General features: G+C 43.5%; 1 protein-coding gene across 2 annotated transcripts in view; it reads right to left on the bottom strand.

Moving 5' to 3' along the window:
- The window catches only part of LOC310854275 (histone deacetylase 4-like), a gene marked incomplete at its 5' end in the record, with an annotated part of 104860 nt that extends 85045 nt beyond the window's left edge, over positions 1-19815 (bottom strand). For both annotated transcript variants that reach the window (XM_083758873.1, XM_083758872.1), the window contains 2 exons: positions 14603-15082; positions 19728-19815. In XM_083758873.1, coding sequence (XP_083614999.1) covers positions 14603-14624 — 22 coding nt within the window. The remainder of the gene's footprint in view (positions 1-14602; positions 15083-19727) is intronic.
- Between the last annotated feature and the right edge of the window lie 1234 nt (positions 19816-21049).

Raw genomic sequence — 21049 nt, forward strand, 5'->3', positions numbered from 1 at the left:
AATAATTTAATTTTGGTATTTGTTTAAAATACATTTACATTTTTAACCTACATTTATTGTTTAAAAACAAGAATGGTTGAACTAATTACTTGGAACATTGTTTAAAGTATTTGTTGATTGGACATGGTATTGGTAATCTGTCTTTCTTTGTTTTCGAAGGTTTTCAACCTGACTAAAGAACCAACCGATCAACAAGTGAAGCCAACATGCATGAAAAAGTTGGAAAATAAAAAAGTTGACTTGAGTTTCCTTTAATGTCCCTTGGAGTGGAACTTGACAATGTATGTATGTATGTACTGTATGTATGTATGTATGTATGTATATCAATATAGATCTCTATTTATACCTATCTACTCTATCTAGTATCTATGTACCTTCCATCCGTCCAACAGAAGTGCTCTGAACGTAATAAGAAGCGAATATCCTTACTACTGTACGTCTGTGTTCCTTTGCATGTTACATTATATACTGTTAGTGTACGCGTGCATGCACGCACGCACGCACAGGAACAGAAACATAGGAAGGATATTCCCTGCTCATTACATTCAGAGCACTTCCGTTCCTGGCTTTTCGAGCAGGGTGACTCTGGTGGACAAGGTGAGTGGGACAAGAAGCACCGACGCCATTAATCAAAGATGCGCGCCGCCTCGCCTTGAAGAGCCACTTCCTGTTGGGGGCCACAAATGAATGTCTCTTTCCGAGGGTGTCCGTCCGTCTGTCCGTCCGGCTAGCGTCACGGCTGACCAACGTGAGAACGGCGGCCACACCCTGCCCCGCCCCGGGCAGTGATAGAAAGTACATTTACTTAAGTACAATTTTGAGGTATTTGTACTTTACTGGAGTATTTCCCATTTCCAATACTTTTACAGCTACTCCACTACATCTCAGATCCAAATATTGTACTTTTACTCCACTACATTTATTTGAAAACTTTAGTTACTAGTTACTTCGTAGATTGAATATTATTACAAAAACTTCAACCCTAGCCTGAATACATTTTAGCCATTTGAAAATAGCCAAACTACAAGCTCACAATGCGTCGTTGAAATGAGACATTCTGCACAATGAGTACTTTCTTTTTTCAGTACTTTAACATTTTGATACCAATACTTTTGTACTTTTACTGAAGTACATTTTTATAACGCGCTAATGTGATAGTATGCGTGAAGCCAACCCTGCAGAAGTCTCTAGACGGGTGCTACAACACCAGACTGTTGCATACAGTACTTAACATCAACACGAGTACACATGTTACTAACAAGAATCTGTATGATGGAATGCCATGGGTGAGCCAGCAAATAGCAGCTAGGAGAATGAGACTATAGCAGGACACTACCAAAGACACCAAGAGCTTCCAGCCAGCATGTTAGCGCTGTGGGAACGAACACAGGTCGCGAGGACGTCCCACATTAACATATGTGGATGTGCTGAAGAAAGACACAGGAGCGCAAAGCACCAACACGCTGGGATGACTGGATGGGACGATGCGGAGGGCTCGTCTGAGGACAACCTAGAGAGAGAGAGTGGTTCCACGTTGTGGAGCAAATGCAGTCATTTCATTATCAAATCACAAGCGATGGCACACATAGGCACTGGAGGGGGGATCAGAAGGGTCAGCATGTCCACTATTGGGAGATGACTGGTCTAATTATTACGGCGCTGGTTAACCCCATTTTGTTGTGCAATTGTCGTTGTTTTGGCTACACAGCGTTTGCCTCTGCAACGACCGTTCTGCAGTGCAGTTGGTTGCTCTCTCAAGGTGCCAGACAAGCTAATACACAACAATGATCGTTCCTTGTTGGTATGCTGCTGGCTGTAGTAGGGCTCGGGCTGCTAAATGATTTGTTATGACATGCTTGCTGACCACTGTCACAATTATCCCATTCTCAACCAATGACTATAGAAAACCCTGTCATGGAAAATGATCAATCAGCCACCAATTGGTAATCGGCGGATCAGCCTCCAAATGACTCGATCGTGATTGGCAAATTAACCCCATCTGTGATCGGCAATTTACCCTATCTGAAGAAGCCGATCTTTCATACCATTTAAGTGGTATAAAAGTATAGCGGTATCGGTAGATCATGAGAAAAACTATCTGTGATCGGTCCCAAAAAACCCTGAATCGGAGCATCCGTATACAATCAACTATCAACAAGTGACGGAAGAAAAGAGAGAGAGAGACTGTGTGGGTTCTCGTACTGTCTTAACGATTTAGAATCACGATGAACGTGACACACTCTAGGTAGGGCTACGCTATGTCTACGCTAGTTCGCGCAGGATGCTCGCATCCCCACGCAGCTGTTCAACCATTACTCTGGGCTTGGACAAACACAGCGAACATAACATGATTGCAAAGTATACAGAAGAAGTCTAGAACAAAACACTTGATTATCTACAACATACAATATCAAAAATGGATTGTCAACATGCTTCTATTATTATTATGTAATAATAATAATAATAAATACAAACATAGAAGAGAGACACAATTTAAGTGATCTGATTAATCAGAACATACTTAAATAAATAAAGAGAAGACAGTTGCAGAGCAGTAGAGTATGTGTCGTATAGTGTAGTACCTCTGTATCTGAAAAACTTGTGTCCGATGAAGGACACGCATGCAGCCACGGGCCCAGGGCCGACACTCTGGAAGTGAACGGCCGACCGGCGCCATGTCAGAAGGCACAGCGAGAGGACCTGAGAGCAACCAGGCTGTAAAGCGTAATTGGCGCTGACGGCTAGCTGGCAGAACATAGTGTATTCCGTTTCTTGGGGTACAAAAGATGCAGGGTTGGGGTGGGGGGATTGCGTTAGCCGGAGCCCCAGAGGGACAAAAGACATGGCCCAATTCTCTTTCATTAGGGTCATTTTCCCGTGGGCAGTCTTCTGTGACAGGGGTCGGGGGTGGGGGGCTGCTACTCGTCTACAGCCAACTTGTGTAGGACTCTGCAAGGAAGGAGAGAAGTGACAGCTCGCCTGACCCCCCCCCCCCCCCCCCCTGGACTGGCCGCACTGCGGAGACCATCTGAGTTTGCCAAGGATTTCGGGGGAGAGTGTCTCATTGAGGGGGGGCTGAAATTCAAAACGCTGCAGGGCGGTCCGACTCGAACCGAGACAATAAATAAATGTGTCTCATAAAAAAGTAAAATGTTTAAAGGATACAGTATAGGATTTACTTCCAATAAAAGCATAAGAGCCCGAAAGGTCAATATTCAACTTGTGCATTTGTGTGTGCAAAACGCAGCCAGCCTTGCCACAATTGAGAGGGAGGTGTGGGGTGGGGTGTTTTTGTGGGGTTTCGTGAGGTATGGTGGGTTGGTATGGGTGGGGGGTTGGTGACTTAGTTAAGTGGTTCCCAAAGTGGGGTAAAAATCTTCTTGGCATGTATTTTCCCTGGCATGTATTTTCAAATGGGGGTCCGCGGGCAAAATAATTTCAAACTGGGGGTCCTTGGCATGAAAGGGTTTGGGAACCACTGAGGTAGAGGGTCCCTGGGGGGTTGTTGTGAGGCAGAACAGTCGAGGCTCCACAGCACCAGACTCAATATAATAAGAACAACAAAACACTTCACACACAACCACCGCCATTATAAAAGGGGAGAATCAACACGAGAGGGCCAAAAATAATAACCGTTTGTTCACACTGCATGCACGTGCGCATATCTTGTGTGTGTGTGTGTGTGTGTGTGTGTGTGTGTCTAAAAATAGACCCACGGATAAGCCGGGCCCTCTTTATTTCAGCGAGAGAGCTTTTAACCCCTTCACCTCTGGATTAAGGTTGTGTGATGTGTGTGCTTTAGGAGCGGTGCGGTAAAAAAAAGGGGTCGCCGTTTGTTTTTTATTCTCCAAAAAGAAAAGAAAAGAAAAGAAAGAAGAATTGCAGCACAATGTCCTTAGCGTTGTCTTTATTGTGACAGAAGGCGGGGAAATCTGAGACGGCGCATGGGGGACACCGTGGGGTTTGGATCATGAGTCAATGGAATATAACCACCCTAAGGAATACTATCTGTACCAAGTAGACCGCTACTATTTCAATAGTCTGGAGAAAAAATGCTGCTACTTTTCCCAAAGTGACTGCAAAAAAATGCCATTCGTTTCAAAACAAGCTTTATACGAATTCCGGACTTTTACTTTTTTAACAGAGTATTTCTATATATTGCAGTGAGTGATACTTTTACTTAAGTAAAGCATTTGAGTATAGCCTACTTTTTCCTCCACAGAGTACAACACAAGGGTCCACTTTCTCCTCTGGGAATGATTAGGTTTCGTTTTCATAGTTCTATGTATTGCCGTAGTTTTAAATATCCAATAGCGTTTTATCTCATGTTATTAGCACTTTGACAATGAGAAATCAATGCACTCTTTGTATGGTAGCAATAATTACAAGCCGTCTACAGTGTAGTGGGTAATATACAGTATAGCGTTCATTCTAAAGTAAAAATCACACCCGTGTGAAGTGAGGGGCGTGCTCTCATCATACATCATCTCATTCCAGCCGATCACAATTTGCGTCCTTGTCTTCCATGTTTGTGTTTATGCACTTTTGTCTTCAATGTTTGCGTTTATGCACTTTTGTCTTCAATGTTTGTGCTTACACACTTTTGTCTTCAATGTTTGTGCTTGCACACTTGTCTTCAATGTTTGTGTTTACACAAACACTCAAAGTTGGACATAGGAGCTGGGCTGGGGTTGGCTCATAGTAAACCAGAAATTGATCAACAAATTATTCAGAGGAAGTTTCCACCCAGAGCCACTGGAAATCTGGAATGCATAAAATAGAGAGGAATATGTGAAAGTAGGACATTCTGTGGAGAATTCAGTCTCACCATTAAATCCTAGCCCTGGGCCTAGACTTCGACTTAGGTTAAATATAGTGCTGTATTCCAGCAATATTTAACCACATAACAGCATTTTTGGTCCTGTAGCCTGGATAATTATCTGTAAAATTGGTTGTATGTTGAGTTATTGATGGCCTTTGGGTAATTCTGGCCCTAATTCAAGTCCACATTATTTCATCTGTAAAGCAGCCTAAAACAAAGGGGCACATCAAAATAGTACACAGTTCAAGGTGGTGGCCTGCATTCAGAATGGTTGTTGACAGCAACAGTGAACGCAGGCAAGTGTATGGCATGAGCTTGGATTGAAATCCAAGAGGTCCTGTAACCGAATGGAACCAAATGGAGCCCTAAGGGTCCACTTGGTTCCATTTGTATAAACTCCCAACGATTATATTAGCACTCTGGATTGTACAGTGTACGAGCTTAATGCACCCCTCCCACACACACACACACACACACACAACACCCCCCCCCCCCCCCCATCTCACATTTCTTACATTAGTAAAACCTGTAATATTAGACAGGCTGTGTATGTGTGTGTGTGTGTGTGTGTGCGTGCATGTGATAAAGATTCCTCCAGCTCCCCTTTCTGTGTTTATGTCGGCAATAGTGTCTTACCATCCCTGTCAGAACTCCCCACAGACTATGTAAACAAAGTTGAGAGACACACATACGCACACACTTTTATATGAATTCTGCATGCACACAGACACACACACACACAACCGCACGCACGCACTTGAATTACTTGGGACAAGTCACAAGTTGCGAGGATGGCCTAAAAATGTTTAGTACGCCATTTAAAAATAGCCGACATAACTATATTCGTAACTATTTTATCGGTGTGCCACATCACCGGCACCACACAGCTAAGTATAAAATAGGGAAAGCTGAAACCCTAACCTCTAAATGCCAACTTGAATCTTTTGTTAATAGTGGGCCCAACTAAAAATGTTGTTTTAACCAGCACAAACAACCATGTTCTCTCGTGAGGACTGGGGCAATTGTCCTAATCCTATCCATTTCTCACAACATGCTATAGTTGTGGGAACATTTGTCCATTGAAAGTATGGTTAACACTTAACAGGCACGTGCACTCGAACGAGCGTGCACACAGCACACACACACACACACACACACACACACACACACACACACAGAGATCCTGCATCTTTGTTATGTACAGTAGGTACATCTCAAACCCCTCCACCCCACCCCAAATAACCCTCACCGCGGGGGAGAAAGGACATACATCGAGTCTCCTTCTGCTGGTACACAGCCAGCTCTCCTCCACCAAGACTCCTGCAGTGCCTCCTTGTGGCAACAGAGAGTAAAGGGTACTCCCAGTCTCCGGCACTCCCAGGCCAAGCTTTGGGGGGCGACCTCTGAGCAGCAGAGGGCCCCACAGCCATGGCGCGCATGCAGGCCCACCGATGTGTGGACACACACACACACCCTGGCGCCGCTCAACCACGGCCCCAGCTATATGGGTAAGTAGCATGAGCAGACAGGTGGTGGTTGGCGCAGAATGACACCATAGACCACCACAGCCTTAGACCCTTATTCAGAATAGGCACCAGCTGAATTGCTGAACCAGTACTGACAATCTATCATTTCCGGGGGACTCGCTGGACAGTTTCGTATTCGTCAGAAGCGCTAAAACGGTAACGCGACGTCGCAGGGATTATTTTATTGAGCTCCTAAAACATGGATGTTCTGTATGATCACCTCAACCTGAGCTCCAATTCCGAGATAAACGCGGCTAAAGATCGTCACTAAGATTACTGTGGATGGAAGCAATATATTGAATGACGTGACGTCACAACGCGGAAGCAAAGCGTTGCCCGGCGATGACGGAGACGCCAAGAATCGGTAAACAAATGAGCATCATAACATTCTAGGTGATCTGTGACTATTAAAAAAAGTCAAATGTCGCCTTTAGCAGAGAATGAGCTAGGAGGTCATTCTGAACAAAAGGAAACGTGGGGGGTGGCGTGGGGCTGATGCTTAGCCCTCAGGCACGTAAGGCTTTCCGTAAGGTCAACCATTACACGGGAGCATCATTATTGCAGATTTCAATGAGAGCCCGGTAACAACCATCATGGGCCCACCAACCTATTCACTCAATAGGGAGTCCTGTCGCATGCCCATGGTCCAGGTGGGTCTAACCTACAACATTGGTGGGATGCATAATCACGCCACATTGGGCATATGACATCATCAACCTGCGACAGGAGTTTTCCCTATTGATTGAAAGTCAGACTATTTCTAAGATAAAGAATCTATCTATTTAAGGTGCTTTTAATTTCAATTTTTTGTTATAGAGCAACATGTTTTAATGCATAGAAGTCATAAAGCCAGGGATCCTTTTAAACATGAGCTACTGGCCGTGAACGTCCTGTTCTGAAAAATAACTAGCAAGACCTTCCAGAACCGTGCTACCGGTAGGCAACATCAGCTTGACTACATAATGGTAACGTGCAGGTGGAGGAACTCTCTGTGGGCTCTGATCTTCAAGTGGTTTTCATGAGGGCATTGCGGAGCCTGAAAGTCCCCAAGCCAAGCCCGTAGGACCAGACAGTGACCTCCTGGGCACACACTTAGATCGTAAATGGAGCTGTGGAGGAAACACCCGCAGTCCTTACAGGTCTCAAAATTGTTGATGGTGTCTTTACAACCAGGGAGTTCGCCAGGGTGAAATCCACACTGAAGCCAGGGGAAAAGTGCTGGGCCAGATGGCATTGCCCCAGAGATCGTTAAGAATTGCAATCTAGATGACATCACGCTGGAGATCTGCAACCATGCAGGCTCTCATGGAAAACAACAAGCCGGATATATGGTCTCTTGCTTACCTCATCCCAGTGCCAAAATCTGGTGATCTCTCAAAACCAGACACAGAGGCATCAGTCTATGGTGTCTTTCTGACATCATCCCATTGACAAAATCTGGTGATCTCTTAAAACCAGACACAGCGGCATCAGTCTGACATGTGTCGTTACAAAGATGTACAACCACATTTTGCTGAACAGGATATGGTGCGCCATTGACCCCCACTTGAGGGAGAACCAAGATGGCAGTTGAGAGGGTATAGAACCACCCTAGCCCACATCTTGGCCTTAAGGAGGATCTCTGAGGAGGTGAGGAGGAACAACCTGCCAGTTGTGCTGCGTTTCATTGACTGCAAAAAAATCCATTTGACTCAATACACAAATGATGATGAACGATGAACAGTGAGGAGTTTGACATGCTGGTGGGGGTGTTGCAAGGGAACCCCCTCACCCTCTACCTTTTCATGATAGTCCTGGTCTATTAAAACGCATTCTATCCCAAAGTAGAGATTTCTCGTAGATTGGTACTTTACCCATCTTTGTCAATGATGAGATTCTCGTCATTTTCTATGAATTCAGAAAGGTCTCAGAAAGGAAAAGACAAGCTCAGTGCGCTTGTTGTTAGAGTGTCCGCTCCCTAAAACTGAGAGGTCGGGGTTCAATCCCCAGACGGGTCATACCAAAGGCTGTAAAAAGAATGGGACCCAATGACTCCTTGCTTGGGGTTTAGATCAACTATACAAATGATTCCAGAGCGTGGCATGGCTGCGGCTCAACGCTCCAAGAAATGGGTCAAATGCGGAGAACAAATCTCGCATAAAGCAATGCATGTGACAAATAGTCAGACTTTAACTTTAATCTTTAACCCTGTATTTTTTATTTATTTTTTAATGTTCCAGGCCCCTGCCACGATCCTGCCCTCTCGATGTGAAGTGTAGGGTGTGTGTGTGTGTGTGTGTGTGTGTGTGTGTAAGCGTGCGTGCGTGTGTGTGCGTGTCTAGGAGGGATATGCAAAGAGTCAAAGTGATCTCTGTCAAAGCTTCAAAAGACAAACACCAGACACTATACCGATTGCTGACAGGCCATATTATTTCCATAGTGTGATCAAATCCATAAATCTGTATACATCTGCATCAGCGCTGAAGCTGCATAGAGCCCAGGCTCTGAGAAGATCACATCTAGTCTTGGTAAGAGAGAGACACAGAGAGAGAGAGAGAGAGAGAGAGAGAGAGAGAGAGTAAACGCCTAACCCTGTTCGTTTGACCCATTAATTGATGTTATTTTCCTTTCCACGCACGCACGCACGCACACACACACACACACACACACACACACAAATGCACATGATTCCAATGCACATGCTGACACAGTGTGCTTGTGTGCATCTTCTTAATTAATATCTGAACTAGAAAAAGTGCCCTTCTGGGCACAGGTCTCCACCAGGTTATCCACAGATCCGTGCAGTTAGAGGTAAAAACACTTTTCGGCCAGTTATAGCGCCACCTTGAGGCTGAGTTGAAATTGTTCATGTGGCATTTTGTCCTGGGCCTAGTGGGAATGTGGGTGCACAATTTCACGGAAATCACGCGATGTGTTCATGATTTGCAGCATTTTGTTTGAAACTGAGCACTCCTGTGAACTTTGGAAGCCAATCTTAACCAATCAGGATGGAGTCTGAGAAATCTGAAAGACCGGTTTGGTTGAATGTCTCTAGAGAGACTGTGTACCAATTTGCGTGATGTTTGGACAAAATCTGTAGGTGTACTGTGCAAAAACTTGTTTTGCACAAAGTGGCCTCCTGGTGGCGCTATAACAGGCCGTTCTGGAAAGTTTGGGGCAGAGGTTCATCGTTGGCATCCAGGGAGTGTGTGTACCAATTTGCGTGATGTTTGGACAAAATCTGTAGGTGTACTGTGCAAAAACTTGTTTTGCACAAAGCGGCCTCCTGGTGGCGCTATAACAGGCCGTTCTGGAAAGTTTGGGGCAGAGATTCATCGTTGGCATCCAGGGAGTGTGTGTGCAAAATTTGCCATCGACCGGGTTAACGGTGGCCGAGATTAGCTACTAACGGACACACGGACGGACACACGGACACACACACGGACGGACGGAGTGCAAAACATACTCTCCCCACATGCCTTCGGCCTGGTGGAGACAATAATGTCATTCATTAAATCTATGCTTCTGAGTTCTGACAACAGAAGCCAAGGGAGCTTGAGAAGCACCACTACCATTCACAAATAATCACCTATAGTACATTCACTCACTCTGGGCGTGAGTGGGGGTGTCTGACTCCGAGTGTGAGAGTGTGTGCGCATTGATGACTCATGCACAGAGCTCAGCTCTGGCAACGGCGGTAAACACTGTCGAATTTCCTGGAAGCCCCTTGCCCTTCTGACTAAGAATGCCATCACCTTCCCTTTCAAAACACTCTAATCCCAGAGAAGCTGGCATTTTTATTATCATCATCATTACTACTACAGTGGTCTTATTTATAGTTAATGTGATCCGCGTATACATTTAAAAAAACATACTGTACCAGCTGGCTATAAAGAATTATGCCTAAAGCATGGGTGCACACGGTGCTAAATTAAGCTCAATCTAAAGAAGGAAGGCGAACACACAGGCATCGGTGTGATTGTTCCATTTCACAGCTGGGCTTGAAGGGATGCGATTTAGAGGAAGATCAATATATTGGTTTTGCTGATCGACCATTATTTTACTATATCTGTATCTGTATCTGCAATTATGCAGCTGATGCGAACCACTTTTACCACTTTCAACCTGGTGTCCCTCCTGATTTTTAGGCATGTCATTTATAGGTGAAAAGAACCCCCAATTCTATTTGCTTATAGATTGCCTACTTTTGAACAACTTTAAACAAATCTAAGTTTTTCAAATACGGTAGATCAGAGTAGATTTTGTACTTTTTGACAAAAAAGCATTATCGGTAATCAGTATTCCAGGATCAGAATAGAACACCAAAAGACTGGCATCGGTTCAACTCCAATGTGACTGTTTTGTGTCAGAGCCGTGAATCGGTGAAAATGGCTTTTCGGACAATGCCACACCTATTCTATTCTTATGCATTCTTTCCTTTTCTGTTGCTCATCACATGACTGGCCACGAGAGTGACAGACGCACTCTCGCACACTCGCACGCACGCACACACACACGCACGGACGCACACAGACACAAAACAATGTATAAAGGAGCCGCCGACCACCATCTCCTTTTTATCTCCACAAGGGCTGTCACTATAGGAACTGATAAGCATGCCTGGTGAGTGACCACAACCACAGCGAGGCCCCAAAGCATCGTGGGAATCAACAACGCTCACTTGATGACAGACACCGAGTGCAGAAGTTTGCTAATAGTTCTTATGATAATCCTTTTCAAGTCTGGTGCGCGTTTGCTAGTTGGTGTGGTGTGTGACTGTGTGTGTGTGTGTGTGTGTGTGTGTGTGTGTGTGTGTGTGTGTGTGTGTGTGTGTGTGTGTGTGTGTGTGTGTGTGTGTGTGTGTGTGTGTGTGTGTGTGTGTGTGTGTGTGTGTGTGTGTGTGTGTGTGTGTCACTTAATAGCTGTGCCGGTAAAGCATAACAGATAAAGCTTTGGCAGGGTACAGAATGACATTACGGTCTAGTTGACATTGGCAAAGACGCCCGCCCCAAAAAAAACACAAAAAACACAACATTTAAGAAACTGGCCATGACACAGTGGGCACACTTAGGTCAAATCAACGCTTGATCACACAACAAAATGTGGCCAGTGCAGCTACATAATCACTCCTGTGCAAACAATCCATGCCTGTTTGCTGATTATGTCCACAAACAGTTGTCTCAGGTCTGTACATTCATGAGTAGGGCTGCAACTATTGGTTATTTTTTCAGTGATTATTCTATTGATTTTGCTATTTACTGAAAAATTGAGAAGCATGCTTTTTTTTTTTTTTTGATACATTTGACAAATGTGTTTTGTGTTGTTATATACATATTTTTCCTATAATATGCCAAAAATAGGGATCTCAGGCAGTGATGTAAATAGGTTTTCAATGTAATGGGTCCTGGGACCCAGGGGTGGTCTTGTAGATGGGACCCAGGGGTGGTTTTTTAGATGGGTCCCATCTAAAAGACCATATCACTGCTCAGGTTAAAAGTGTTTTTCATAAAATGAAAATAATTCAATCCCCCTCCCCATATTATTCTATTCAGATTATATTAAAACAATTGTGTTTTATAATAACATAACATAATCAATTTGTTTGATTAACTGATATATTTTTTTCCCACACAAATCTGAAGCCAGAACACACAGTGTGTATACATATTTTTTTAATGGCCGCCGGCCTATATATACACATCTAAATAAATACAACAAAATCCCCATTACTGCAGGAATAAAGACAATGACTTAAGCACAGAATCATAAACGTACACGCTGCTAAGCTCATCACGGATTATAAAGATGGGTTCAAAATATACAGTAATGCATGTACTGACATACAATACACAAGGCATGATGCAGACCAGCCAGCATGCGGGTCTACTAGTATACACGCACAGTCGCACCCATATCCACCGAAGGCTTTATTTAGAGTCAATGATCTGATGGGCCATGCGCCGCCGCCGGCTAGCACCGACAATAACAAGCCCTTTTGAGAAGTCAAGAGTATCTTTCAGATGGGGGTCCATGGTCAAATACATATTAACTTGAGGGTCCTTCATCAGGGTGTCCTGAGACACAGTTCACTGTCAAAACGTCAGGTATTGGTGTTTGATTTATTGGTATGGTGTGTGTTCTCTCTCCTTTTTGATGCCAGTAGTATCATCTCAAAAAGACTATGGTGCGCCTTTTCTTACTCTTCATTAAAGGCCACTCATTACCCTATACAGTACCACAGGGGATGCTAGTTCACTGTAGGCAGGGAGGAGATAAGAAGAAACTAACAAGACAAATAATAGTATACTTTGACACCGGCTGATACAGTACGTTATACATTTGTACGTTGATACAGTATCGCCTTCTCACTATCAGGTAAGCGAACAGAAACGGAATTAGAAACTTCTGTCCTGACGTTTAAAAAATTCTAATTGACCAGTAAATGGAAAGCACTTTGGGTCAACTTCTGTTGTTTTTAATTGTGCTATATAAATTAAAAAAGGTGATGACTTGACTTGACAGTAAATAATAGAAGTAAAAGAATAGAATTAGGTTTTACCAGAGGCACATTATTTGGTTCACCTTTTGTACAGCGCGGGCCGAATGTGATCAGGCATTAGAACAGGCAGCCTAATGACAACTGTTGAGCTGGCCTAATCCGGGGTAGATCTAACAACGTAATGCGCTCGGCCCTACTTTGGCAAAGAGTATTGGCTTGGCTCAACGGCGCTCATATCCTAACTAGATGTGTCTAGCCTTTGTATGCTTTCCATTGTGAGGCTATGGAGTGGACGGTCGCGTTAACTGTCATATGTTTCACAGTACACAATTGTGATAATGCAAAAGGTGGTTGCAGGGTGGCCTAGCGGTACATTGCGAAACCATCTGTAACCAAATGACCACAGGTTCAATCCGCGCGAATGGCTAGAACACTCTTTGCCGGCCGCTGTGAAAGTGTCCAGCGGGCGGCAAGACATCAAGCCCCTATAGCTATTCACTCAGTTTAAAGTTACAGACTGTGGATTTGAGCAACAAATAAAATGTGTGCCACAAACCCGCCTGAAATAACATTTGGTTATCCTTGTTGGTCCATTCAGATGTATGCGTTTCATGTCTGAAACCGGAGCTCATGCTCGTGCCCCCCCCCCCTTCCCCAGCGGTTCCCTCTGCGATGGTATTTATAGTGCACACATTCCCAGGTGTACAAAGTAAACATGGCTGACAGCGTCATACGCCGCGCAGGCCAGGACAGGAAGCTAACCCTCCTCGCCTGCCGCCCGCTGTGGCCGGCCCATTTCAAATTACACCAACCGCTTCTCACAAGCGTGAAATTCATGTTCATTACCCTTTTCCCCAAGTTTTGTGGTGGCAAAGTTATAGTAAGCTTTGGCGAGTCAAAATATTAGTGACTGAAATGTTTTTTTTCCCCCTAGTAACAAGGATATACATACACATCAAAATAATACATATACAACTGTATTATATAGCAGTGAAACTAGACAAATAGCCAACACAGCATGACAATGGAATAGGGTTGGGAGATATGAATATCACAATATTTTTGACCAAATACCTCAACATAAATTACCAGCTAAGCACACATGTTGTTGCAATGTGATGCGTTCTGAGCTTGTAGATCAGCTATTTTTTTAAATAAAGGGTTAAGTTAAATAAAGGAAAACGTATGCCATATCACGGAACTATGTAAATTTTCTTTTAATAAATACATTTAAATCTTGCCGTATATATTGTCAGTAGAGTATGTTAATGTTGATACAAAAATTACAAATATAACTTATACAATTGGAGTGATGGTATTTTGTCTCCCTGCTCTTCTATTGAGACATTTAGATCATGTCAAAGGTCATGTCTCACTTAGACACAGGATCTGACATGAATTTTGACCTGATGGACAAGATTCAATGTATCCCCTGAACAAGCAGACGGGCTCTATTAGCTCAATGGTAAAGAGGAGCTTTAACGATCCAATATTCCAGGCGATATCTAGGATATGGAGATATTATCTACATTTTGCCCAGCCAGTAAAATGGACTGAACAGTTTTACACTTCACAACACATGTCTCAGTCAATGAGACATTTCTCCCCCATAGTGTTGGCCACCCCCCGTAATGCATAACTACCCCCGCCCCCCCATAGTTAAATTCACATTATAACGACGGGGAACAAACACTGTGAAAATAAGACAGCGTACAGTATGTACGTACAGTAGCAAAGACACAGAGCAGGGAGACCCAGTCCAGTCAATATCCTTACCTGGATGGCTGTGTGAGCTCATTGTTGACAGACTGGTCCTGTGGGAGTCCGCAGCAGACAGCTAGGCTGCACAACAGGAGCGGGCCGGGCTTGATGCGTTCGCAGGACAGCTGTGTGTGGGTGTCTGTGTGTCTGTGTCAATTTTACCGAGCACTGCTCAAGACACTGGTATCCCCCGGCTGTGTGGAAATGTGTGGATCTCTGTATGCGTGTGTGTGCGTGTGTTTAATTATGGAGATATGTGTGTGTGTTTGTGGATCGATAATACACAACGGACGGACACACACACACACACACACACACGCACACGCACACACACACACAGGGTCCTTGAGCCTTTCAGAGTAGAGGGCCCTCTACCCAAGACGGCCAAAAGGTTGGCAACAGGAAAATGATGTGCGATGGTAGCCAATCCCCATGAGCCTTTGATTTGGGTAATCCAATCAGTGTGCCAACTCGTTGTCTAGCAACAATAGCAACCTATCAGGAAGAAGAGTAGAAAGATTGTGTTACTATCATGTCGTTTACTATTTCTATGAGTAAAAAGGACGTTTCAAGTTATTAAGTAATAATGACAAATAAAACCCATATCCTAAATACATTTGAAACATTATGCTCTGAAGTGTAAGCCAGAACCGAGAGAAGTCGACCTAAATTCATACATGATACATCAATAATAAAAATGGTTTTGTTTACTTAGGCATTGGGTCAGATATGGATTGTGGTTAGGCAGTGTAATGATTAAGGTTAAAAATAGATAGGGGTTGTGCTTTTACATTATATTACAGATTAGGTTATGTTTAGAGTCGGTCAGCGTAAAATGGTTAGCCAATGAAATTGAGCAAACTCGGGATATTGGATAGCAGTTCAGCTCACCCAGATGGACTGCTTGCCAGACCTTATGAGATCCATGACAACTTTGGATTCCACCGGGCGTGGTATAGTATAGTAGCGCTGCGTTCTGGCTGCGACGCGGCAGCCACACCCACGGATTATAGCTAGATAAAATCTCACGACTGAAAATGTTTGTATGCGCTATTTGTGAAACAGTGTGAAAGGAGCCGCCCACTAGACTAACACGGATTCCTAAACAATTAACACAATTATGTAGAAATGGTATGTTTTAGGTACATAGTTCCTGCTGTTCTACATACTGCCAACCAAGTGAAGAAATCACAGACTGAGGCTTTAACCTTTGCTTTTATTTGAAATATCCTATAGACTATTAAGATTTTATGGAAGATGCTTCTGAAAATATTGCTAGTTAGTTTGACCTCTTCAAATGCTCTAATCTTAAAAATAATAACCAAAAGTAGCTTATCTACAGGCTCTCAATGCATCACAGACACATTAAGAGCTTGTAGAAAGGCTATTTCTTGCTTCCATGATAGAAGACATGCTGGCTTCTCTATGGCAGTGGTTCCCAAAGTGGGGTCTGGGGACCCCCAGGGGGTCCTTGAGGGAGTTCCAAGGGGTCCCCAGCTAAATGATAGTTTGGAACCAAATGGACCCTTATGGGTCTGTAACTCTGAGTGTACAAATGGTCCAGAGATGTACACTCTCAGAGTTAAATTAACATAGATTTTACAATATGAATTGGGGGTCCCAGAGATAGAAATGTCATTAAATGGGGGTCCGTAGCCAAATGCATGTCAAACTGGGGGTCCTTGGTCCTTGACATTACAAAGGTTGAGAATCACTGCTAGAGCCATAAAAAAATTCTCTTATGGGGGTCCCTGGCATATCTTTTCAAATGGGGGTCTGCGGGCTAATTTGTGTCAATTTGGGGGTCCTTGACATGAAAAAGTTTGGGAACCACTGCTCTAGGGAATCCAAATGACTGAAATCAGTCCTGGTGACTGAGAACTTTAATCCATGCACACCTGATCACGGCCCACCCTAGAGACGATTAGCTTGTGATTCAACCAGACCCGTCTCAGACGCGTCCCAGAAGCGGCACATTTGACGAGCGTGCGTGGCGTGCTCCACTAAAAATATACCGGCCTGCCGTGCCTGGTCTATTTTCTTCCACGTGCCACTCGCGGGAAAGCAGCCAAATAAGACAGAAAGAAATTTCATGACATCATCCAACGGTCATTAATAATATTCAAGCTTAAAAAAAAAACCTCAGGGCCCACCCAGATTTTTCCAGGCCCAGGTCATTAGACGCGCTCTGTATCCGCCACCGCTTAGAAATCACTTTTTAACGTTGTTTTGGTAAGTGCTCTGTAAATAAGGTTTTTTATTAGTATTAATCCCATGCCGGGTTCCTATTAGATTAAATAAACATAACAGCAAGTACGTAGGATCACCAAGCAGATTATTATTATTATTTTTTTTTTTGTATTTCAAATAATCTAATTCGTATAATATATCTTGTAAATTATATGTACTCGTAAACAGACTCAAAGTTCACAGCCTTTGATGTCTGTCTTTTGTTTTGGAGAGTAAGGTGTGACAGTGCTTTTCTTTGTCCCAGGGACCCCCAAATGACCCCCTCGGAGGGGGGGGGGTGTCATAGCTAATACACAGCAATCATCGTTCTTTGTTTGTATGCTGGCTGTAGTAGGTGTGAAAACAGCAGGGGACAGGGACTCGGGCTGCTTAACGATTTGCTGTGACATGCTGACCAGGGATCAGATGATTACTGCAGCACAATATATGGGGGAGCAAAGTTTCTGACTGTTTCTCAGTCAGTTAAAGTGAAAGAGAGAGCATGCACTCAACCGTACCTGACTGATTGGATTACTTTTATTCATCAGGGAAGAGGTGAAAACATACGATTTAATTGTCATTCCATTGCGCGCCTGCGCGGGTGCCTTTTCTTTTCTTTTATGTCGGCTCCACTGAACTCGGATCTCAGAACCAATTTCAGGGGTCCATTATGGTTTGGGACTTTGGGTCTATCATTTTGAACTTGTGAAGTATACTATAACCAATTAACTATATCATTTATAATCTATATTTAATAATGTTAATATGTTAAGTTTGAGAGCCTTTGCCGGGGAGCAGTCATATAACTCCTTAAAAACACCAGCGCTTCTCATGTCACATACAATCACTGTGTGGTGGGACACAACCATTCACTAGCCTGCACCACCACAGAATGAAAAGGGGGTGAGACTGCCTGCCTGGGGGCATGATGGGGCTATTTGTGCATCTGTGCACGTGTGCGCGCGCGTGTGTGTGTGTGTGTGTGTGTGTGTGTGTGTGTGTGTGTGTGTGTGTGTGTGTGTGTGTGTGTGTGTAGGGGGGAAAGGGGAGCAGGATGGAGTGAGGTTGTGGAAAATGGGGGGGGGGGGTCTTAAGACAGTGGGCCAGATAGTACAGTGCAGCCGCAGGACCAATCGCCAAAAGTCGGTCAACTGCACACGCACACACACACACTGACTGGCGCTTTGTGATGGTGGAAAAAGGGGTTTGTGTGTGTCACTGAGAGTGGTTCATACCCCGGGGGGTCTCACTCCATGCAACGTTATTCCCTCGGGGCATCTAGTCTGTCTGGGGGCGGTGATTCATGTGTGTGTGCGTGTGTGTGTTATGTGTGTGTAATGTGTGTGTGTGTGTGTGTGCGTGTGTGTGTGTGTGTCCCCTACTCCCAATCTCCCATTGTCCTGGATAGATGCTGCCTGAGTCAGGGTGACAGATTTGGAGAGACAGGCCTATAACCTCAAGGTTCCTGTGTGACGCATGCATATATATATATATATATATATATATATGTGTATATGTATATGTGTGTGTGTATTATACACTATTATATATACTATACTATGTATTATAATGGCTCGATGATTAGGATGAAATGAATAATTATGTGCCCAAACACATCTCAATAGAATGACATATATTTTTATTAAGATGTAATAACGTTTTTATCTCTTCTGTACGTTGAACTGCACTTGTCTTGGTGTATGAAATGCGCTACATAAATAAAGTGTGATTGCTTGACTATTTTTTTGGTTATTTAAAGCAACTTAAGCAACAGCAGCAGAAAAAACACACATTATGTTATGTGTTGCTTCTTGGATGATGGTGGTGGTCAAGGCTTCAACAACCGCCAGTCCAGCACGCCTCCATTCACAAAAAAAAGAAAGGAGAAAAAAAGAAAGAAAGATTGACGCATGCAGAGAACTACCGCCGCCCATCCCGATTCCAGAACCATTCACAGTACACACACACACACACACACACACACACACACACACACACACACACACACACACACAGTCAACAAGCACTCTTACAGGCCTATACAGTATTATAAGCTACTTCGCTTTCATATTTTCCCTTCCTCTCTCCGACCGACCATAGATCATATCATAAGCTAAGATGATCTTTAAAAAGGTATATACTAGGTTGCTGCAATGCAAGGCATGCCTCCTGTAGTAGCAGGTAGCCTACTACAGTAGGTACAGTAGGTAGGTATTATGCCCGATCGTGGTCTAAAAATAGCCCTTGAACAATAATCGGCGTTTGTTGGGAAAGAGAGAGCGAGACAGTGCAATACCGCTCGCTCTATATGTATCCCACTCCCGATAAGCTCCCGACTGAGAGTGAAAAACATTGTATATCCCATTATCGGGGCTGTTGTTATTATTTAATTGCGAAATATTAATATTTCCGTGCAACAGACAGTCATGGACATTTATTTATTTATTTTATAAACCGTTTTGTGCAAGCGTTGCAAAAAAAACAACAACCCACACACACAGCACAAGTGGAAACTTCAGCAGAGGGCAGGCAGGCAGACTACTACTATACTGGCAGACATTGTTTTGATGGAGCCATGATAGTATAGTATCGCATGCATCATCCTCCCCGTTTTGCTTTAATAAATAAACGTTTCATTTTCGTCGGTACGGAGGTGTCGCATCCCGCCCGCCCGCCCGCCGAGAGGGGGGAAAAAATAGCCGATGTGCAAGTTCACAACGCGTCTCTGGCGCGACGCGTTGTGAACTTGCAGATCTGCAATTTTTTCTCGAAATCAGGGCTTTTTAAAAATCAACATCAAAGAGACGTACGGTGCGGACGCCCCTTTGCCATGGCTTCTTCCAACGTGTTTTTGTTGATGTTGTTGTTGCTGCTATTGTTTAATAATGTAAATGAATAAACCCGCGCTCACCTTTAGTATGCCCAGCGGCCGGCCGTCCGATGCGACATACACCCACAATGTGCTGCTGCTGCTTCCATTGGGGAGGATTTATTTTGCGGGGCGAGGAGTGGAGGGGGGGAAATCATCTTCTGACAGATTCCGCCATACTGGATTTTTTTTTGTTCCGACGACGTCACGTGTGGCCATGCCCCTGCATTTATCCAGAGGCGGGGTTTGCTTTACTAGAATAATACAGACATGTATGCTTTCACTTTATATATTTCTGTATGTCTGTATCAGTATGTAAAGAATAAAATATGTCAATCTTCTTCTTCTTCTTAATAATAATAATAAGTATTACATCATTACTATTGGTCACACTTTATTTAAGCATAGCTACAAATTCATATACACTAAATTAACGCATGAACATGAATGATACATTTAGACAGTCAATATAAATCATGAGCTCATCATTACCACCAGGTTAATTAATGGTTAAGTCACTATGGTTTAATCACATTATAGTGTAATGTGTATTATACACTTCCACTTCTACTGTATGCCCTATAGGGGGTTGGTCTCTGGTGGTCTTTTGACCATTGCTACTAGGCCTATACTCCTACCCGCCTGAGCATGGGATCCTGTGGAACTGTGAATAATGTCCAACTAATGATATATTACACCTAAATTCACCATTAGTTAATGCATGATGACCAGGAATTAATGGTGAGTTCATGATACATTCACAATGGATGAGTTCATCATCAATTAAGCGTTAATTATACGTGTATGGATTTGCAGTCTCAAGTAGCCTAAAGTGACCGCAATAATGATAAAAGTAATTACTCATGTTCTGATTATCATAACTATATAGACAATTATAAAGCTCAGATTTAGCCTAAACGTTGCTTTGGGTTGTTAGGCCAAATGTCACATTGGATGACATTTGGCCATTATGCTTCTTTGCACGACGCTGTCTACAAAAATAATGTGTATTTGATTAGATTTGTATATTTTCATAGGAAATGAAATGGATAAATAAACACTGATGATCTTACAGAGCAGCCATGAGCCATTCCCGGGCCAACCTGCGGGTTGGGGCCCACTAGTGGGCCTTGAGGATATTGCAAGTGGGGCCCCTAAACAAAACACCAAAATTCTATTGATAATATAAATATATTATTAATGATATATTGAAATATATAACACCCGTGTGAAGTGAGGGGCCAATCACAATTTGCAACTTTCGTCTTCAATGTTTGTGTTTTTTGTGTCTCAAAGCTGACCATTCATTGTCATTGGTATTCAATATTTGTGTTAGGACAATGTTTGTGTTTACACAAACCCTC

The sequence above is a fragment of the Protomyctophum parallelum genome (genome assembly GCF_964188405.1).
Source record: "Protomyctophum parallelum genome assembly, chromosome: 23".
In the NCBI taxonomy this organism is placed as follows: domain Eukaryota; kingdom Metazoa; phylum Chordata; class Actinopteri; order Myctophiformes; family Myctophidae; genus Protomyctophum; species Protomyctophum parallelum.